Genomic DNA, 20,295 nt, shown 5'->3' with positions numbered 1-20,295 from the left:
TGAAAGGCGACGCCGAGCTTTTTCTGTCTTATCAGTAATGCTTGTCAGTAAGTGACGGCGGCAAGCGAGGTACACCAGCTTTTGATGGGTGAAACTGAAGAGAAACCGGCGAGCAGGATTTCGTATTTGTGTTGCACCGGAAGGGGCGACGGAGCGGACAATGTTACCATGCATGCACCAGAAGCCGAGGCGGCCGGCAGACAGACGACCATTCTTGCGATGGATGACCATAGCTCTCGAAAGTACGGAGAATTCGGCGCGTCATCGTAAAAGCCACGTGGAAGACCTTAGGTTAACGCACCCACCGGCATGTGTGGTGGTTTGGCGGCAAGATAAGCCGCCAAACGATGCCGCGCCGCCGTGCAGAAGCGCCAACAACAGTTGTTCTGTGCCACCCGTTTCTCCCCTCTATTCCACGTCTTTGTCGAAACCGCAGGAGCGTTCTGTGTACATTATAGGTGTGCAGTCCTCACGTTCGTGCACGGCGTGTTAGCTCTCTGAAATGGGGAGGAACGGAGTGTTTCTATGTAAAACGCGTATGGCGGCACTTTAGCTCAACGCATCCAGCGGCATGCGTATTGTGGCGGCGGAAGGGCTCGCACGTGGGCCAGGTCCTTTAGCTCTAAAGAATAGCGCGAAAATAGCGCGAACGATGCCGCGGCGGCGTTGAACATCCTGTAAGGTGCTGCAGTGTGTCCCCCCCTTCCTCACCTATTTCCTGCGTTTTTTTTCTAACCGGCAAGGGCATTGAGCGTAAGTTTGTTGTGGGTATGCAGTCTTGCAGTGCGCCCAAGGCGTGTCCCTCTTTTGAGGGTGGTGCAGCAGAGAGGGGACCTGTCACTTTTCCGATGGGACAGCATTGTTTGCGGAGACTTTCTGACGTTGGAAACCACGAAACGATGGGCAGATTAAAAGGCCCTGCGGCGGGTCACAAGGTGTTTAAATAAGCAAGTTCAGCTTGTGCGAAGCTGCACTAGTCCTTCGCACAGGAGGCACGACGGCGACCGGCCCTACTACCGGACCGGCAGACTGCGCTCGCTACGGTATGTACCGTCCTTTACAATTATTATCAGTTCGGTAGGCCTGTTTAGTCTTCCTTTTTTGGACATAGACAATCAGTCACTTATACACGCTACGCTACAAATTCACTAGGCCCGTTGGCGCAGTTTGTGAGCAAAATAGTCGTCATTTTCCATTTAGGCGTTGGAAAGGACGTTCTTACGAATTTATCCACATGTTGCCCTTAATTCTTGAGACGCGACAGCCTGTTCTGATCTTATGTTCTACTTCCTCCAATCAGCATGTAACGGCTTTGGCAGTACTTTTAGACCGAGTTTACTACATAAAGATCGGTGAGATACTGTAGGCTTTTAGAAGCAAGATGCATCCGCGCTAATACCTTGATGGACGTGAACGGAGAACGAAAAGAAGTTATGATATAAAGTTCTCATTAAAGAGCATTGCTGGTACCCGGTAAGAAAGTCGAACGTTATTTAGCTAGGTCATGAATTTTACTTGATGTTTGTTTTTATTTCTTTTGACGATTTGATATTTACGCTTGATGTAGAAAAAGAAGACTGTTTCCTTTTGATCGTAAATCTTGATCGTAATCTTCTTGCACATGAACTGGAATTCTATGCTATTCGAGGTATGGCTTTCAGCCTTATTACATTATAATTTAGTCATCGTTCCCAGTTTGTGACAATAATACAATTGCAAGTCGGATATTCAGGAAACATGTTCTGGTGTTCCCCAGGGCAGTATTCTAGGACTGCTCTTATTTCATATTTATATTAATGACATTGTGCAGATAGACCCGTCAGTGAAGTTCGTAATTTACGCCGACGACACGAGTTTGTTTATCGCAGAAGAGGCTAGCGAGAGATTACTCCAACGAGGTAATGAGGTCGTTGAAAAATTAGCCGTATGGGCTTGTTGCAGTGGGTTCAAGAATAACACTGAAAAATCTAAGGCAGTTATTTTTGGTGCAAAAGGTGAATATGTCAATAAAAACCAATATTTAGTTTTAAATGCGTGTCCTGTAGAGATTGTAGCCAGCTTTAAAAATCTTAGGAGTAGTTTGGGAACACATGCTTTGGGAATTGCACGTTGACCAAGTTGTCAACAAACTGTCGAGAGTAACGAGATTGCTTTACAAAAATAGTGACCTATTGCGGACGAATACAAAGCTACTCATTTATTATTGGCTGTTCCTGTCGTACTTAAACTGTTGTTTTCTTGTTTGGGGCCCAACAACGGTTACAAATATTCCTACAATATCTAGGTGCAAAATAAAGCTGTTCGATTTATACCCAACGTTGCAGCAGACAAGCCAACTAGATCTTTGTTCAAATAGTTTGGTTTAGTCAACACGAACAATTACTATAATTACCGTTTATGGAAGGCGTGGGTTGCTGAAAGAATAAGGGAAACGTTTTCTATTTGTACTATGTCCAACCTAACCGTTAAAGAGCATTCCTACAACACGAGACGACCTGATTATTAGACTCTCCGTCCCACTAGAACAAATTATGACGACCACTTGATGCAAAACATTGTCCCGAAACTTTGGATGAGCAGTGGAAACCGACTTACATTCAAAGATGGGCTTGATTTGTATGTATAGCGTAGTGTTTGAGCGCCATTGTCGCTAATGTAGCGTTTGTTTTTAACTTTACCACCTTTCTTATTTTTTTCCGTTTCCATTGTTTGCGAGTTGTACATCTCCCATGCAAGTGTTGTATAGGTGTTTGTAGCATGCAAATTTTGGTTTTTCTCTGATGTGAATAGCTTTGCTTGAATTATTTATGATTTCACTGTTGTACGCCATTTTCTTTTCTCCGAGTGGGAGAACTTTAACAGTTTGGTTTGTCACCGAAGCATCCCGTGATTTTCTCACATATGTGTTTTTATGTTAATGTTTTTAATACGTTTTCTCATGTGGTATTACAACTATGAAGCTGCTGACCTCGTAATCGGGCGGGGGGAGGGGAGCAATGTCAAGCTACGAATGTTTCTATTTGCAAACATTAAATAACGTTTCTATGTCGACGTCTATGACAGCCACCACTTGGGGGGTCTCGGGGCCTTTGGGCTGTCTTTCAGATTTTTTTAAATAGGCCATAAAATATCCCGAACCCGAATTACCGAATTAAAAATACTTCCTAGCTCTCATATTATAACAGCCACATGCTGCTCGACATTTCCTAATACAAATGCAATTTAAGTTCCCATTATTCAAATTGATATAGCCCTCGGATTACGGATCACCGCTTTTCTATACAATAAAATATTTGGCCTCTATATTTTCTTTCGTACTGGTCACAAACTGTTCAAAACAAAAAAAGAAACAGGACAGAGGTCTATCAACGCTGAGTTTTGTTCAGCTCGATCCATGTTGCACTGTTAGTGCAACAAAACCAAACGAACTGGGGCATTGATCATGCCGACGTGTGTTAGGTGTGGGCAGCGTCAACTAACGGCTCTTTTATTTGATCCCAGCCCTCACGCAATGCCCGGCTCCCAAAGAAAGATCAGTGGTTTCTTTCTACCAGCTCCAAAGCGTGCATGCCTTGGAAGCAGAGATTGTCAAGGTATAATAATGCACAGATTTTTGTATATAATCACGAGTTCTGTTTGTGTGAATGCCTCCGTTCAACAATTCTCTTTGCTTCTACGCTTTTCTCTGTCGCTACCAGATATTTCTTCTGAAAGACCCGGCCTACAGTGTCATCGCGCAGAGCAAGGCACAGGCCATGATGGTAATAATTGATATTTCATTGATACATTTTTGCATTTTAAAAGTGGCATTTTGAGACAGTTAAGGACGGTGCGAATTTTGCAGAAATTGGTCCATCCCGTACCGACAACACGAACGCCGTTGTTGCACAACCATTACCTGACGACAGCGCCCGTCCTCCGGACCTGTCACCACTGTCGACTGATTGCTCAGCGGGTAAGTAGTTTCAGTATATCCAAATTAAGGTCATGCCTATCGGTTATGCCAATAATACTTTTTTGTTAGACATAGGCTAGGGAAAATAGTGTAAACTTGATTTAAAAACCGAATAGGAACAAAAGAAGCAATGAATGCCTTTTATTTCATTTGTACAAGCCCAAACATCGCGGCCTGCTAGCCGGACGGAAGAAGCAACCAGCTCGGACGAAATGAGCAATCTGCAATCGCTCGCCTTCAAGAATTCGAGAGAGAGTTCAAGCGAGGACGAGTCAGCGCTGAACGACCATCCGTCACTTCCGGCAAAAAACTACAGGTTCCCAAAAAACCAAGGAGGTAGATCATGTCAACGTGGCTGGTTTGAGCGATTTTCTTGGCTGTCCTACCAAAGCAAGAGCGACTTAGTCTTTTGTCAAGAGTGCCGTCGACATTTCAAGAAAAAAGGGGACAACACTAGAAATGTGGAGCGAGCTTTTGTTAAGACTGGTTTTAACAACTGGAAAAAGGCTATCGAAAGGTTCAAATCGCACGAAAAGAGCCAATTTCACGTTGACTCCGTGAGCCTAAACTTGTCATACCAGAGAGGCATTCCTGTTTTGAGTCTCCTTTCGCAGCAATGCAACAAACATCAGGAGGATGCCAGGGCAGTACTTCGCGTCATAGTTAGCTCTGTGCGCTATCTCTGCCGCACAGGGCAAGCTCTTAGAGGACAAGGTAAACTGGATGGAAATTTTCTCGATTTGCTTCATGAGAGATCAGAGGATGTCCCGGTCCTTAAGACGTGGATGGCTAAGAGGGACAAATGGGTGAGCGGGGACGTGCAGAATGAGCTTATAGAAATTATGGCGCATACCGTACAGCGAGAGATTGTGGAGGACGTGAAATCCAGCCCGTTCTACGGTATCATCGCTGATGGAACAACGGATGTGAATGGTGACGAGCAGTTCACCTTTTGCGTGCGGTGGGTGCAGAGCAAGACCCTTGAGCTTCGGGAAGAGTATATTGGCATGTACAACGCGCCCGACAGCAGAGCTGAAACTCTATACTCTGCCATCAAGGACATGCTTTTGCGCCTGGGCCTAGACTTTCACTGCGTCCGTGGCCACTGCTTTGATGGGGCGGCAAATATGTCCGGTCGTTTTTCGGGTGTACAAAAAAGAATTAGCGATTGCGAACCGCGTTCTTTGTATGTCCACTGCAGTAATCACTGTTTAGATCTTGTACTGCAGGAGGCTAGCAGGAGCTGCGACATAATTGGAGACGCTCTTAGCACTGTTAAAGATATTTCCAACGTAATCCTCGACTCCAAAAAGCGCAAAAGAGCTTACGCCAACATAGTAGTTTCTACAGGGGGCGAAGTAGATTTGGAGAACGGTTCCAGGCCAAACAATTTACTGCCGCTTTGCCCTACGCGATGGACCGTTAGAGTTAAGTCCATGCAAAGGTTTCTTGACAACTACGCTAGGGTACAGGAGACGCTCAAGGAGCTTTTGGAGACACCAGGTTCAGTGACAGATGGCAGCAAGGCCATTTTCAGGGGTTACTACACCCTTTTGCAGAAATTTGAAACGTTGTTAGGGATCAACATTTCCATAGCTTTTTTCGGCCCTTGTGAAGAATTGGCAAGGGCTTTCCAGAGCTCAACATGTCGAGCGGCGGGTGCAAAAGAGGCTGCAGAGGCTCTCCGCGAGGCGATCTCTCGGCTGCGCTCTGATGCCGCGTTTGAGGAGCTGTGGCAGCACACGAGCACAACTGCAGCACGCCTATGCCTGAAAGAGCCTCGAGTGTCCAGGCCGGCAAAACCGCCTAGGCGGTACGAGGCGACTGACAGGCCTGTTCAGCCAGTTACACTCGACATTAAAGCAGCACTGCGCAAGGAGTATTTCGCTGCTGCCGATCGGATTATGAATGAAACGCAACGGCGTTTTGAGCAGCCGGGCATGTTACAGCTCGTAAAACTGGAAGGCATTTTAGCCAGCGCTGCAAGGGGAACTCAGTTCACAGCTGATGGGCTAAAGGCGTCTTTGGGAGTGCATGCAGTAGATTTTGACCTGTGCAGACTCTCGGCGCAGTTTCTGCTTCTACCAACTCTTCTACACGATGCCGATTCCACCACATCCCTGGGCATTTTGAAGATGCTGCAAAGCAAACCGGAAAACATTCGCGAGCTAATGGACCAGGTCGTGCGGTATGTTCAGCTTTTGCTGTCCATACCTGCATCGGTCGCTTCTGGGGAGCGCTCTTTTAGTGCTCTGCGCCGAGTAAAAACTTATTTGCGCAACCGAATGACCCAGAAGAGGTTGTCGTATCTTCTGATTTTGAACATTCATAAGGAAAGAACGGCGGCCCTCAGGTTAGAGGACATCATCAAAGAATTTGTGAGCAGAACAGCGGAGCGAGTAGCAACCTTTGGTCCCGTCTAGCTGTCCGAAATGCCTGCTGCTTTTGTGCATTTTTGACATTCATGTACAGTCATGGTCACATGAAGTGCGAACACAAAATTATGAACAAGAACACGCAAAATTGAAAAATGCTGTTCTTGGAGGTCCAAAAATGGCGCACTGTTGGTATATTTTGAAAGCCACATTTTCCATCTTTGTTATTGTTATTAGGCCACACATCAATGTGACTTGCATGGAGAGAAATCGCGCTATTTATGTGTTCTGGTTTATATTATCCTGGTCGCGTTTCATTTGTCCGTGACTATACATACATGTATTATAGCGTGCTTGTTCGTATTGTTGCATTTCCATTATTTTTATGTCATGTTTTTATATGCGTCAATATACAAATAGAAACAGACCTAACTTTACAGGATGGCATCAAAGAACTTTGGAGATAGCAGCAACCTTTGGTTCCACCTAAGCCCCTATAGCAATAACACCACTGACTGATAAGTGTGATGCTTGTGTGCAATATTTCCAATTGTATGTATGTATTATAGCGTGGCTGTTTGTACTGTGGTATTGCAATTTTTGTATTTGTATTACGCTTGTTTTCTGCGCCATTGTATAAACGTACCAAACATTCTGTTGCTTAAATAATATGTCAAATGCGAATAAATATGTGGTCACTGAAAATTCACTCTATTTTCTGCTTAATAGTACGCGGCCTATCTTGACTAAGATGGCCACTCGCAACACATTCTCTTTCTTCCCCCTTCCCCATCCCGTTTATTTTTTATTCAATGAACGTATAATAAGCACAATTTAAAGTTAAGAATAACCAGTGGGTAAAAAAAGATTTTTGCACGTGGTTAATAGAAAAGAAGTCGATTTTTTTTCTTTCTAGCTAAACTCTGATTTTAATCGCGTAAAAATTTCGAAGTACATAAAAAAATAAAAAAATTGCTTCAGCCCCCCCACTGAAAATATAGTTCCGGCGTCACTGCACAGGTAAGTAGACCAAAGCACCAGCAAGGAAACCCCATTCTGGCAAAGGAGCAAAGAGAAAGAAAGACTCACTTGAGCGATCCTCGGGCACTGAGCACTCGCTAAAGGTTTCCATCCAAGCCAAGGTTAGAACAGGCCCCTTCACGGTCTGAAATTATCATGGTGTCCGGTATGTCGCTGCCAAAGACCGAGGACGCCATGTCGCTGCTGGCGTCGTCAGCAATGGCCTTGGAGAGGAACGGAAGAGAGGCGTCCATGGGCGCAACGGCCGCATACAGAAGTTCGTGGGGGGTGGCCGTTTTCCGTCGGGCCTGCAAGCACAAGATGACGACAACGGGCATTTTAGACGTGCCTCACTTTATTACCAAGACCAAGAATAGAGCTTCATGCACCCTCAACACAGCTCGCACATATTGTTTCCAAGTTTTACAGATTACCAAAGAGAAGGGCAGTTACTACACGCACACTGTCTCTTAAAAACAAAACTGTGCTTGATTCCTCTTTCATACGAATCGGTAAACCACGAAAGTGAAATGTGCAGCGAAATCTACAGCTGAGCATGATTTGCGGATCGGCAGCTGTCTTGTGGGTGTGCTTGGCGAGATATGTCCTGCTGGTGGGTCACTTCGGCAGAGATGTACTGGCGTCGTTTCCGTGACGGATATGACGTCAGCGAAATCTTGGTGCAATATAAAACCCGAAAACGAACCCGAACTATAACGTAATCTTAGTACTAACGGTTGCTTCCCCGCAAGAAGACCCTGTGTGCAGGGGTGCACCCTTTGCAGGCGGCTTGCTCCGTTGTGCTGGCGTCACTTCCGTGACGGATATGACGTCAGTGAAATCTTGGTGTATCCCGGAATAAAACACTTTCACGTTAAAAAAATATTGACAAAATAACCGATGGCCATGCCTGAAGCCTTGTACTGAGTAGGTGCAGAATGGAGTGCTTGCATCTGGTCATTTTAGCCCATCTAAGAACCACGGACACTGCACATGTTCCCCCAGATTTAACCCAATGCGTGACAACACAAGCCTTTCTAATGACTGGAAGTTCTCCCACCCTGTAGGATACAATTCTGGGGCTTCCATGGAGCAACAGCATTCATGTTGATCGCCCATTAAGTGCTAACAGTGCCCTGTACATTGCAAGTGTACAAAAAAAACCCAAGCTTTGAAACAGCGTGTGACAAGCGCTCACCTTGTTCTCGGAAAAGGTCGCTGTTGTACTCTGCCACATTGCGTCAGATGTGGACCTGCAAAAGAAGAGCGTTGCTCTGATTTCACTCTCAATTCCAATTTCATTTAATAAAAGAATGAGGAAAGCATGCAAAATATTTCTTCTTACAGAAATCTGCATCTTCGTAGACCAGAACTTGAAAGAGCCAATTTCCTTTTAAATAAGTTATTTCAAAATATTTCTAAATTACCAAGGGCTCTCTGTTTAGAAGGGCAAAAACTATTTGAAATGACACTCACAACTTTGTTGGTGAAGTGGACCTCGAACTCCGAACACTACCTGCAAAGGAGGACAGGAAACAAGGGAATACAAGTTAACACCAGTATTAACTCACTTTGCAATCGTATACGAGATATTGCACACCAGTTTGCACTCACTTTCCAATCGTATTACGGGATATTTCACACCAGTTTGCACTCACTTTCCAATCATACTACGGGATATTGTACACCAGTTTGCACTCAATTTCCAATCATACCACGGGATATTGCGCGCAGTGGAGACCATTTACGACGTAACCGTTTGCAGTGCGAAACCGCATATAATGCAGGTATTTTTCTTGCCATGGCAGCTGGCTCCAGGTTCACATGGTTCCAGGTTCACAAAGAAACAGACAAAACATGACGAGGAAGAATGTCACTAAGTGCAGGGGTGAGACAGCTAGAATGACATTTATTATGTCACCTTAGGAGCCTAAAAAAATTTTGGCCACTCGGGGGGGGGGGGGGGGTGCACTTTTAATCGGTTTTGAACGCATATACACTGAAACAGCCTTTCAATAGTTTTTTCTACCACAGTATCACGAGGTACGAACTGCACTACCTTTTTACAAACCACTGCTAAATTCTTAGCATCTAGGCATAGAGTGGAGGGGGGAGGGGGGCATTGTAAATTTCGAATTGAAAAACTAAGCAACCGTAAGGCACTTTTATTATCATGTGATTGCCGAAATTATTTTTGTAGTCCCGGAATCGCCTTTACGCACAAGTGTAGACTCGCCACGGCAAGTTGCGCAAAACGATGTGACAGTTGTCGCACCCACGGAGCAAAAGCACTCGACATGGTCGCACCCCACAGCAGCAATAACTCGGCGTTTTATAAGACCACAGTGACTCCGAAATTTCACTTCAAGCGGGCACCGCGCCTCACACCCAAGGCCGAAACACGGCAAATTCACAGGCATCACGTTGCTTTTGATGAACCCCCCACGTCTTTCTAGTCTCGCAACCCCCCGCAAAAGATAAAATGACTAAATGTGAACCCAGCCACCCCCATAACCAAAACCATGGTAGAAGTCGGCGAAGAGCACTCTGCCTGAACACGAGCAACTGCTTCGCCCGGCGGCCATGTTTTCCAATCTTCACCGCATCAAGATGGCGGCGCCCATGTTCCGGAGATACGGCGCTCCTGAAATTGCCGTTTTTTCATCACCTTGCCGCCTCAGTACACATAAGTATTTTTTCTACAGGACTTTGCAATGGTTTCGGACAAATTCCGCGCGGCGTCACTAACGTCGCTGGAAAGAGAGAATCCCAAACATCCCTCACCAACGATCAGGAGCGCCTATGACGACTCCTTCAGACAAACTCCCTCGCCAATCGTTCCCTCCTCCACAAGTTCTATCCGTCTGAGTTCCCTTCACCCACCTGTCCCTTCTGTGACTCCCTGGACACACTATTCGACGCCATGTGGACCTGTCCTCTTAACTCATTCCCCCCCCCCCCCCAACTCCAGCGTCGGGCAGTGGGAGGACGCGCTGGGTAGCTCGCAACCGGGGGTGCAGCTACTTCGGGTTGACCGAGCCGCCACCGTCGCCGCCATCCTTCGGCCGGCAGCCACCACGCGTTCCTAGCCAACTTGCTTGGAAAATAACGTGATTTCTCTCTCTCTCTCTCTCTCTCTCTCTCTCTCTCTCTCTCTCTCTCTCTCTCTCTCTCTCTCTCTCTCTCTCTCTCTCTCTCTCTCTCTCTCTCTCTCTCTCGGGTTAGTCCTGTCTCCTTTGCCCTTGTACACTAAGTTCATCCTGCTCATTTGCCACGTTGCCGGTATTGCCTTTTCCTCTATCCTTGTTATGATGGCTTGCAGTAGCTTTCCCTTGCTCATCATCATCATCAGCCTATCTACGCCCACTGAAGGGCAAAGGCCTCTCCCATTATTCTCCAATTACCTCGGTCCTGTGCCAACTGTGACCAATTTATCCCCGCAAACTTCTTAATCTCATTTGTCCATCTAACTTTCTGCCGCCCCCTGCAACGCTTGCCTTCTCTAGGGATCCACTCTATAACCCTTAATGACCAGCGGTTATCTTGCCTTCGCATTACATGCCCTGCCCACGTCCATTTCTTCTTCTTAATCTCTACTAATATGTCCTTAACACGTGTTTGTTCCCTGACCCACTCCGCTCTCTTCTTGTCCCTTAATGTTACACCTATCATTTTACGCTCCATTGCCCGCTGAGTTGTCCTCAATTTAAGTTGAACCCTCTTAGTGAGCCTCCAAGTTTCTGCCCTGTAGGTGAGTACCGGTAAGATGCAGCTGTCATACACTTTCTTCTTCAGCGACAATGGTAGGCTGCTATTCATTATCTGAAAATGTCTGCCATATGCACCCCACCCCGTTCTGATCCTTCTAATTATCTCTGCCTCATGGTTGGGATCTAGGGTCACAGCTTGGCCTAAGTAGATATATTCGCTTAGCACTTCCACTGCCTCGCCACCTATCTCAAACCGCTGTGCTGTCCCGAGGTTATTGATCATTACTTTAGTTTTCTGCATATTAATTTTCAGGCCCACGGTTCTACTCTGTTCGTCCAATGCGGAAAGCATGATTTGCAATTCGTCCCCCGAGTTACTTAGCAAGGCAACGTCATCAGCAAATCTGAGGTTACTGAACTATTCTCCATTAACCCTTACTCCCACCTGTTCCCAATCCAACGTTCTGAATACTTCTTGTAAACATGCTGTGAATAACATTGGAGAGATTGTGTCTCCTTGTCTGACAATTTTACTGCTCTCCCTATGGGGGATGATGGTAGCTGTAGACCCATTGTAGATATCCTCTAGTATTCTTACATAATGCTCATCTACCCCCTGGTTCCGTAATGCCTGAATGACTGCTAGGGTTTCGACCGAGTCAAATGCTTTCTCATAATCTATGAAGGCTATATATAGGGGTCCAGTATACTCAGCGCACTTCTCTATCACCTTATTGATCGTGTGATAGAGAAGTCAGAGATAGAGAAGATAGAGAGAAGATAGAGAAGTTACCTTGCTATTCGGTCCTAATTGGTTAATCAACTCCATCGGTATTCCATCCGTGCCTACCGAGGTATTTTTGGGGACCTTTTCCTCCGCTCTTTTCCGCCGTCTTGCGTGCGCAGCGCCCTCTGGTAGCCGGCCAGTTCGCTGGCTTAAGCATTTGCTCCGTGGCGTATGGGCGCCAGCTGCGTCTCTACGAAGTTTTCATAGACCCATAGCGGTCAACTCTATACTAGGAAAAACACTTGAAAAAATAATTAAAGACAGAATATATTACTTCTTAACCAAGAAAAAACTCCATAGTACAAAACAGTTCGGATTTACCCATAACACGTCTGCAACCATCGCCTTAATTAAACGAGTTAAAAAAGAAAATTGATCAAGCAAGATTAGATAAAGCGGTATGTGTTGTCATTTCTTTAGACATAAAGAACGCATTTAGCTGTATCAAATCATCTGTCATTGTAAACTTTCTAAAAAAATCAGGGTGCCCGAAAAATCTGATCATTTCGACTCATAACTTTTTTAAGAATAGAAAAATTATCTATAACATGGAGAAATCAAGAATTCAACTCTATCTTAAGTCAGGCTCTCCCCAGGGGTCACCTTTAAGTCTATTACTCTGGAACATAACAATTTTAGATCTCCTAAACAGCAAATTTCCTAGCGATGTATATATTCAGGCTTTCGCCGACGACATAACCTTAGTAATAAGAGGCAATTCAAGAAAGAATATCGAGCAAAAGGCAACCGAAGCGCTCAAAATAGTAGAAAACTGGGGAATAGACCAAGAACTTACATTTAACACAACAAAATCAAAATTCACTGTAATAGGGGACAAGTACATTAAAAGACCTCCCATTATCAAACTAGGAAACAAAAATCTTAAATTTTGTAAAGAAATTAAAATATTAGGCGTCTATGTAGACAACAAGCTCAGTTTTATCCCTCATATTACCTATGTAAAGGAAAAAGTAAACCAAATAATAAACAGCCTAGGAAAATTTACAGCATACAACTGGGGCTTACCAGCAAACACCTACAACAAATTTATATCAGAGCTATAGAAAGAATCATAGTTTATGCCACTCCAATTTGGTATAAAAAACAGGTACTAATAAGAAAAAAACTAAGAAGTATTCAAAGAACAAGCCTCCTTAAAGTTACCAAAGCATTTAAAACAGTATCCAATCCGGCCTTAAACATCATAGCTAATGTCCCACCAATTCATCTGACGATCGAAAAAGAAATCGAAACATTTAACATACTTTTCGCCGGAAAAATGTTCATCTGGAAAAACCGCGCTTTTACGGGAGACCAAATAAGTAGCAAAGTAGATACATGTCAGCTGCATCCAGCAGATAAGATATCTTTTACCTATCTTACTCAACCAATTTCGCAAACAGATTTTGTAGTATTTACAGACGGCTCGCAAGATAAAACCGACATAGGAGCAGCTTTTATAATTCTAGACAAATCCGGCAAAATAGTAGAAACCAAACAATACAAACTTCCGGAGTACAGCAATAACTTTGAGGCAGAAGGAATCGCGATTTTAAAGGCACTTGAATACCTCCAAACTAGCTTCAAAGGTAACTTACAGTTGTATACTGATAGCCTATCAACCCTAAAAGCAATTAGCAATCCTAATAATCGGAACCCAAATATATTTAGAATTAAAGAAATGCGAAGCAAAATAGCAAAACAGGTGAAAATAACGTTAACTTACATTAAAGGTCACAGTGGCAATGTCGGTAACGAAATAGCTGACGAAATGGCTAAAAAAGCCGCAAAATATGGCAAAAAAATTGACTGGCCTATTTCACTACAATTTATCAAAAAACAGCTCAATATTAACGTAAGAAAACATTGCAATGTTGAGTGTCAACAAGAAGGAAATGAAAGCTACACATTCCAATGGATAAAGAATATTTACAAAATTCCGGACCACTTTCCCACCAATTATTACACGTCACAGTTTGTCACTGGACACGGTAGATTTCCGTTTTATTTTCATAGGTTCGCCATTGAAAATAATAACATATGTAAATGTAACCTACCAGCAGACAGTTTTGATCACTATTTACAGGACTGCCCAATAACAAACAAACACAGAGAACAACTTCTTTATATTCATAGAAATTATCTGGTAAGAAGGAAACCGGAGCTAATAAAACATACAAAAACATTAAAAATTTTAGAAGAAATGACAATACTAGTTAACGCAATATTCAACAATACTAACCCCTCAAATATTTTTTCACAATTTCACTCACACGCAGAAACAAAGTCAGCGGCAAATAACGCGATAATAGTCTTTAGATCGTTTGTATTTACCATTGTTCTTCAGTAAGTCATTTTCTGTGTAATTATCTTATTTAATTGCCTTTTTACGTTTTTTTTATTTTAAATCCATACATCCATTTTCAATTTTTTTAATTTACCCGTTATACCTCGGTGGAACGGGAAGGGTTTCAGTTCTTGAGCCCGTTTTAATAAAGTAGCACATTGTACGTCCCCTTTCGTTATACACTCCAAACGGGAAAGTTGTTGCATAGGACCAATTTAAGCAATCTGGCTTAACTTGGTGGCTTTTTGGGCCGCGGGGGAGCTGAAATTCTCCTCGAGGTAGCGAGGTCCACGTTGGGTAAACGACTCCGTGTTGAACATATGTTTGCAATACTTCGTCACAAGCTTTTTTGTTTGTGTTTGTGCCTCAGATCGCGTATACCGGTTATTTTGATCATTTTGCTGCAAAAACGGATTTTTGTAAAAACGATGTAACCGTGATATATGCTCGGCACCCATGGGCAACAAGCATAAGCGCGTGTCAGTGAAACAGACTGCCGGTTTCAAATCCCTGTAGGGTGTAATACAGGTAGTTTTGGGTGAACTTGGTAAGGATATGACATACTATGTAGTTTTTATTATATCTTATCGATGTATCAACACCTAACCCTCAGCAACCACTGCCGCCAACTATAAACAAAACTTCCTCTCTCTAGAATTGCGAGATGCTCTGCTGCACAATTTAGCCGTGCAACTAATGTACAACGTAAATAAAATAAACAAAACGGCTCCCGGAGAGCGTTTTACAAGGACTTATTAAGTTTCTGCTGTTTTAATGGTATAAATTTCCATCATTGGTGAAAAAGAACAGAAACAGAAGAAAATAACAAAATAATACAACGTCTTTCTTTTCTCATAGCCATATTTGGCTGTAAAGAACTCCCACTCAACACAGGCGGCATAAGAATGCTTCGCATTAGTAAGCAATTCTCATAATTTCTGAGATTTTTTGTAATGTGGCGTTAAATGCTTTTGCAATGAAACTATCCGCGTGTACGTTTGACTCCCTCCGCACTGAACGCGAGAGAACCTGGATAGGATTTGGAGCAATAATGATGAACAAGTTAAAGGTGTTGTGCCACCAAATTTGTTGCTTGTGCATTCTTTGTTGCAAACGTTTTATATTTCATTAGAAAGCATGATACATGCTCTCACATGCACATATTCTGAGTAAAAAATTTATTATCGCACGATTCATGTGAACAGGATTCGGTTTCGGTTTCTGGGCGCCGATTCAAGCAGTGACGTCACAGCGTTGCGCCATAGCCTCCTTTAGTGGGTTATATAGGAGGCTATGGTTGCGCGGACGCTCTGCCACGCGTGTCTACCATGCGGCGCTGCGGTACGTTGCGACTTTACTGCGGCGTCTGCTCCCCCACATACGTGTTTCACCACGGAAGTAAACACGCCGACTCGTCACGTCAAGCCGCGACAGCTCCGAAACGGATTCTTTGTCTGCATCCTCGGATGAAGACAAATGAAAACCATGGATATGCAAACCATAAAAATGCTAAAAAGAACGCAAAAAAAAAAAGTTACCCTCCCCGCGAATCGAACTCGCAACGTTGACCGGGCGGGCGCGACGCGCGAAATCACTGAGCCACCGGACAACCGGCTTGCCAATGCGATATAGCAGGTGTACTAGATGGAGGCCCATCATTAGAGTCGCACGTCGGTGTTTACTAGCTAGTTTACAGAATTCCTGACTTGTAAACTCAAATTTCTTAAATAGCCCTTCTGCAGCAAGGTTTTGCGAAGCCCCCGCAACAGCTTATCGCCATCAACTCTGCTATTTTGCGAAAGCGCTCGCAAAAATAAGTGTGCCCGGCTGCGACTGCGATTTTGCACTAAAGGGATAGTGCTTGCCGTACTTTGGTTTTACGTTTTACGTTAAAAACCTTTGCCGATACTGATCTCTTATTACCCAAATTACCCTACGTAACTCTTCTTCTGCACGAAACTATTTTCTGCAGGCGAGCCGATCGCACACGCATTCCGGGGTAGCGGCGTCGCCGAAGAGCACGGCCGAAGCGTCGAACGCCAAAATACGGATCGCATTAGCGCTAGTGTTGAGTTGTATGGGCTTCATGGAACTTACTGAGTTTATTACCCTCCAGAAACTAACAAAATAGAGCCGCGTTCATTGCGGCACGAATGTTGTCGGGGCGCAGTTTTCGCTTCTCGGTCGATTGACGACGCGTCGTGCGACCAGTCAGGCGACCGGTTTTGTTGGCGTCTTCGGTCGGCGAGTCAGTCACACTACGGCGACTTTCCATCGGCCTACGTGTTTGTGTCGCCGTCGGCGTGGTGTGACAACGCGGTCGACGCGGTCTGGCAATTCGGCAGTTGGCCGATGTTTTAACGACTCGTCGGCTCGTCGGCGTCGCGTCGTCGTCGCCGTCGTATCGGTATAGTGTGTCGATACGACCAAGCGACCAAACAAACTGTGGTAACTGGAGTTCACGTTCACGTCGCTCGAGTCGCTAGCGTTGTATGACGTCACAAACTTTGCTGCGCTGGCAATTCACTGACGTCATGGTTAGTGGCGCTAGCGATGGGTCCCGATTTCCAGAAGAGCATTTAGGTAATTTTTAGAAGCGAATTAAAATATATATTAAGCGCTTGCTGTACCCAGCACTTCGTGTTGAGGGTCGTTGCATGCAGAGGAAGCCTACAGCAGGCTTTTTACAGACTTAAAATTTGGTGGCACAACACCTTTAAGGCACAAGTTAAGTTTGCTTTCTGGATAGGAGGATCATGTGTTATCGCTGTTGTGAGCACCCCCCCCCCTTCCCCCTTTCACTCTTGTTTTTGAATTCCAGAATGCCCAAGTAGGAATGGGGTGTGTTGCACAGTTTGGTGCACAAAGTTTGCGCAGTTTGTCTCAACAATTGAAGGCCAACTGCACTCAGATTTCACCGCGGCCAAATTTACTTTAAACGTACAGTACGTACCACCAAACCAACTGGGACATGACTGGTAGCCCAATGAAATGCGTTGTTAATTAGTTATAAGCATTTAAAATAGCTCCGTCGCAGGTGACAGTGCACCTGCCGGCGGATCATTGCGGCTGGCCCTGCGCATTTTCTTGCAGCCAGCCAGGATAATCAGTTGAGCTCTGTGGTGAGGGCAAGCCCGTTGCACGCAGGTTTGCCCCAGCAGGCTGGCCGCGTGCCACCGCTCACCCACCGGCTGGAATGTCACTTCAGCCTGGCCCTTATTGCTGCGCTCTCCTCAATTTCGCTTTCAAAATTGTCGATTTTTTATGGGCGTTTGCACCGTGGATACGTGTATTTCAGCTGCATACTTTGTATCTTGCAGTAAAAAGGCAGACTATATGGAAATAACTGTTTCAGGAGGTTGAAATGTGGACTGCAGTTGCCCTTTAAGGGATTATCAAGGAGGCAAATTGAGCACCTTGATGCAGTAAGGATATCTACTACTATACTTACCCGATTCTAACGCGCCCCCGATTCTAATGCTCACCCTATTTTCCAGGCGAAAAAAAAAAAAACGAAAAAACTTGCACCTCTCATTGGAACGTGCATGGAACTTTGTGATAAATAAAAACGAATGCGAGAGAAACAGGCGATTTATTTCTCAAAGTAATCTCGCTCATCTCGCTCCTTGTCACTCTTCAAGAGCTTCTTGTCGTCTTCCGCTGACTGCAACATCTCGTCCTCGGTGCCGTCAAGCGCGTTCGCGATGCCACACTTCTGAACCAACGTTCAACCATGGTCAATGGTATCGTGGCCCACGCCTCGTGCGTCCATCCCGTGAGCGTCTCCAGAGGTGCACCGTTCAGCCGACCGCTCATTGTGAATGCCGGGGGGCCGCTCGTAAGCCACTCATGGAAGCGGCGTACTTTCGTTGCCGCTGCTGCCATTGCTATTAGCAAGCGCGCAAGCGGAATGATTTGACGATTTGTGTGAACGCCGATAGAACAAAGCCTAGGCGCCTAGGCAGAGTGTACTAGCCCAGGCTTCCTGCATCCGAAAAATTGGAATAATCGTTGCTAAAAGCTTTGGCGCCATCTTGAGATGGCGGGATGAAATTTCCTCTCCGGCAGTTTCGGTTTCGTATCCGATTCTAACGTGCATGCGATTTTTCAGCTTATTTTTCCGGAAAAAAAGTGCGCGTTAGAATCGGGTAAGTACGGTACATGTAATTTATGGATTGACCCCCATATTCAGAAAGCATACTTAACTAATGTCATAACGAAGCCTTTCGTAAGTGTTTGAAAAGGAACAGAATGAGAAAAGGCCGCATTCCGCCTCACGAACCTTCCTTAAAGGAGCCATGAAGACAAAACAAAAGTTTGGTTTATTCAAAAGATTGCTTCGTTAGAATCATACCGACACCATTTTTAACGTAAACTTCGCTCAAATAAGCTATATAATTCTGATCCTGATTTTTACTTGCTTTGGCCAAGCAGCAACGGAGGGCGGAAGCGCGTTGTTCATGAAAGATAGATGTGCCGACAGTAAACTAGATTGATGCGCCAGTGTGCCTGGGGGACCGCCGTCAATGGTCAAACACTCGTGCGAAGAGCGACGCGTTTCCGGACGTGTCTTCCCTTTCCGGCAACCGGTTTGGAGGCGGTTAGGCGCAGACACGAAGGCTGCAGGACCAGTTTTGGAGAGCGAAAAAACGAGTGCGTAAACGCGTCGCTCTCCGCACATGTGATTGACCCGTCAGGAATCCCGTCTGCATTCCGCACGACAACCCGTCCGGCAGCTGTTGGAGATCACGAGCTCGGCTACTCCCGCGGCCCTGTGACGTAGCCGGAGGGGCGCCCTAAGGAACTTTTTCTGAAAGCAGCTTTCGCCACATGCTGTGCTAACTCTTTTCTACTTCTTCAGAGGGGAGAATTACCACGGTGTTTTCACACGTGACACGTGTGGTTCAACTTGGCACCTGGAAGCCTTCGTCCTTCAGGGACAAGTGGACAAGTGATCAAAATTAATTCGGAGTCCTCCACTACGGCGCGCCTCATAACCTGTGTAGTTTTGTTTCGGCGCGTCCAACCCCATCATGATCATGATGATGATGAAGTGGGCTCTCAATGATGATGATTTTGCCGAGTGGGGTCCCTCTCCCCACCTTTTGTGGCATCTATAAAAGGGTCCTGAAACCCACTACCTGCAGACCGCGACGAACGCGGAGCTTTGCGTATCATCTCGCGCAGCAGTGAACGGTGCCAACCACTCGAGCACGCGCTGGACGGGCAGCCTGCTCGAGTAGAGGGACAAGCTCTGTGGAGGGCATCGATAAGGAGCATTCCTTTGAAGGCGACCTGCCCAGTATGCGACGAATTTAGGCATGATTACGAGCTATCTTAGGAAACTAAGGGGCAACCTCGAAAGGGTCCAAAAGCGCCTGATGGCCTGGGCGCCAGGGTTGACCCTATGTTGACCTTACACTGGTGTCAACGTCCAGGTGCACCACCATTTTTTTATTTTACCGGGGTACACACTTATCGTTCAGGTCACCGCGATTTTCTTTTTCTTATTGCCATTGTTCTTAGGTACACCACAATTTCTTCATCTTTGCGGGAGCGCTCATTTTTATTCTTCTAGCGAAGGCCGTGTACAAATTGTTACGGACATACAGGAACAGCTGGTGCATCATACGAGAGAGAGTAAATATTTATTGAAAAGGGGAAGAGGTCGTCCTGAGAAACAAATCTTCGGCCTGTTACTTCCCACTGGGGTAAGAGTACGGCAGATAAAAGACAAAGGAAGGGCAGTGAAATGAGGATGATGGTTGGATGTTAATGGCGCAAGGCCAGCTGGAGCAAAGAGCGCGAAGACAGTGAAATGGAAAAATAAACTATGTATATGCAATAAGCCCAATAAGCGTCCCACATACAACGGGGCCCTGAATCAGATTACCGCAGTCCAATTTTCAGCCCATGATCATCGTTCATTTGAAAAAGTATTGGACGCTATTCCACAGTCTGACAAATTCCTTTCGCAACCTACAGCCGAGAATCCACAGAGGGGTCACTAAGGGATATAAGCAGGGCTTCAACGGCTAGGCTTTGCCTCTGTTGTCAGCCCACGTGCCCAAAACCTTTTGTTCGGACAGAGGGCGAGTGCA

The 20,295-nt window shown here is 45.3% G+C and overlaps 1 protein-coding gene and 1 long non-coding RNA gene across 5 annotated transcripts; one reads left to right on the top strand and one right to left on the bottom strand.

The window, feature by feature from the left end:
- Window positions 1-200: 200 nt before the first annotated feature.
- Window positions 201-7,039, top strand: LOC144175101 (zinc finger MYM-type protein 1-like). 4 transcript variants are annotated; one of them, XM_077704176.1, is made up of 5 exons: window positions 201-1,043; window positions 3,502-3,593; window positions 3,699-3,761; window positions 3,845-3,955; window positions 4,115-7,039. In XM_077704176.1, exons 2-5 carry the CDS (start codon window positions 3,512-3,514, stop codon window positions 6,376-6,378), a joined length of 2,520 nt encoding a protein of 839 aa, XP_077560302.1. In that variant the 5' UTR covers window positions 201-1,043; window positions 3,502-3,511; the 3' UTR covers window positions 6,379-7,039. The 4 variants fall into 4 exon arrangements, with proteins under 4 accessions (XP_077560302.1, XP_077560300.1, XP_077560301.1 ...); XM_077704174.1 differs by having other exon boundaries at window positions 3,502-3,761; XM_077704175.1 differs by lacking the exon at window positions 201-1,043 and having other exon boundaries at window positions 3,349-3,593.
- A 409-nt stretch (window positions 7,040-7,448) lies between these two features.
- LOC144175433 (uncharacterized) lies at window positions 7,449-8,597 on the bottom strand. Its single transcript, XR_013323641.1, has 2 exons — window positions 8,549-8,597; window positions 7,449-7,658 (listed from the first exon to the last, which is right to left on the bottom strand). It is a non-coding gene; the product is annotated as an uncharacterized LOC144175433 (long non-coding RNA).
- Between the last annotated feature and the right edge of the window lie 11,698 nt (window positions 8,598-20,295).

The sequence above is a fragment of the Haemaphysalis longicornis genome, unplaced genomic scaffold, assembly GCF_048455015.1.
Source record: "Haemaphysalis longicornis isolate Haplotype H1 unplaced genomic scaffold, Haemaphysalis longicornis Haplotype H1 scaffold_3, whole genome shotgun sequence".
NCBI lineage: Eukaryota > Metazoa > Arthropoda > Arachnida > Ixodida > Ixodidae > Haemaphysalis > Haemaphysalis longicornis.
The sequence above is the reverse complement of the archived record's forward strand: the minus strand, read 5'-3'. Positions and strand labels throughout refer to the sequence as shown.

Coding starts and splice junctions, on each gene's coding strand:
- LOC144175101 (XM_077704172.1), top strand. CDS start 3,443: ATGCCGACGTGTGTTAGGTGTGGGCAGCGTCAACTAACGGCTCTTTTA. Junction 3,762..3,844: donor GCAAGGCACAGGCCATGATG/GTAATAATTGAT, acceptor CGAATTTTGCAG/AAATTGGTCCATCCCGTACC. Junction 3,956..4,114: donor GTCGACTGATTGCTCAGCGG/GTAAGTAGTTTC, acceptor CATTTGTACAAG/CCCAAACATCGCGGCCTGCT.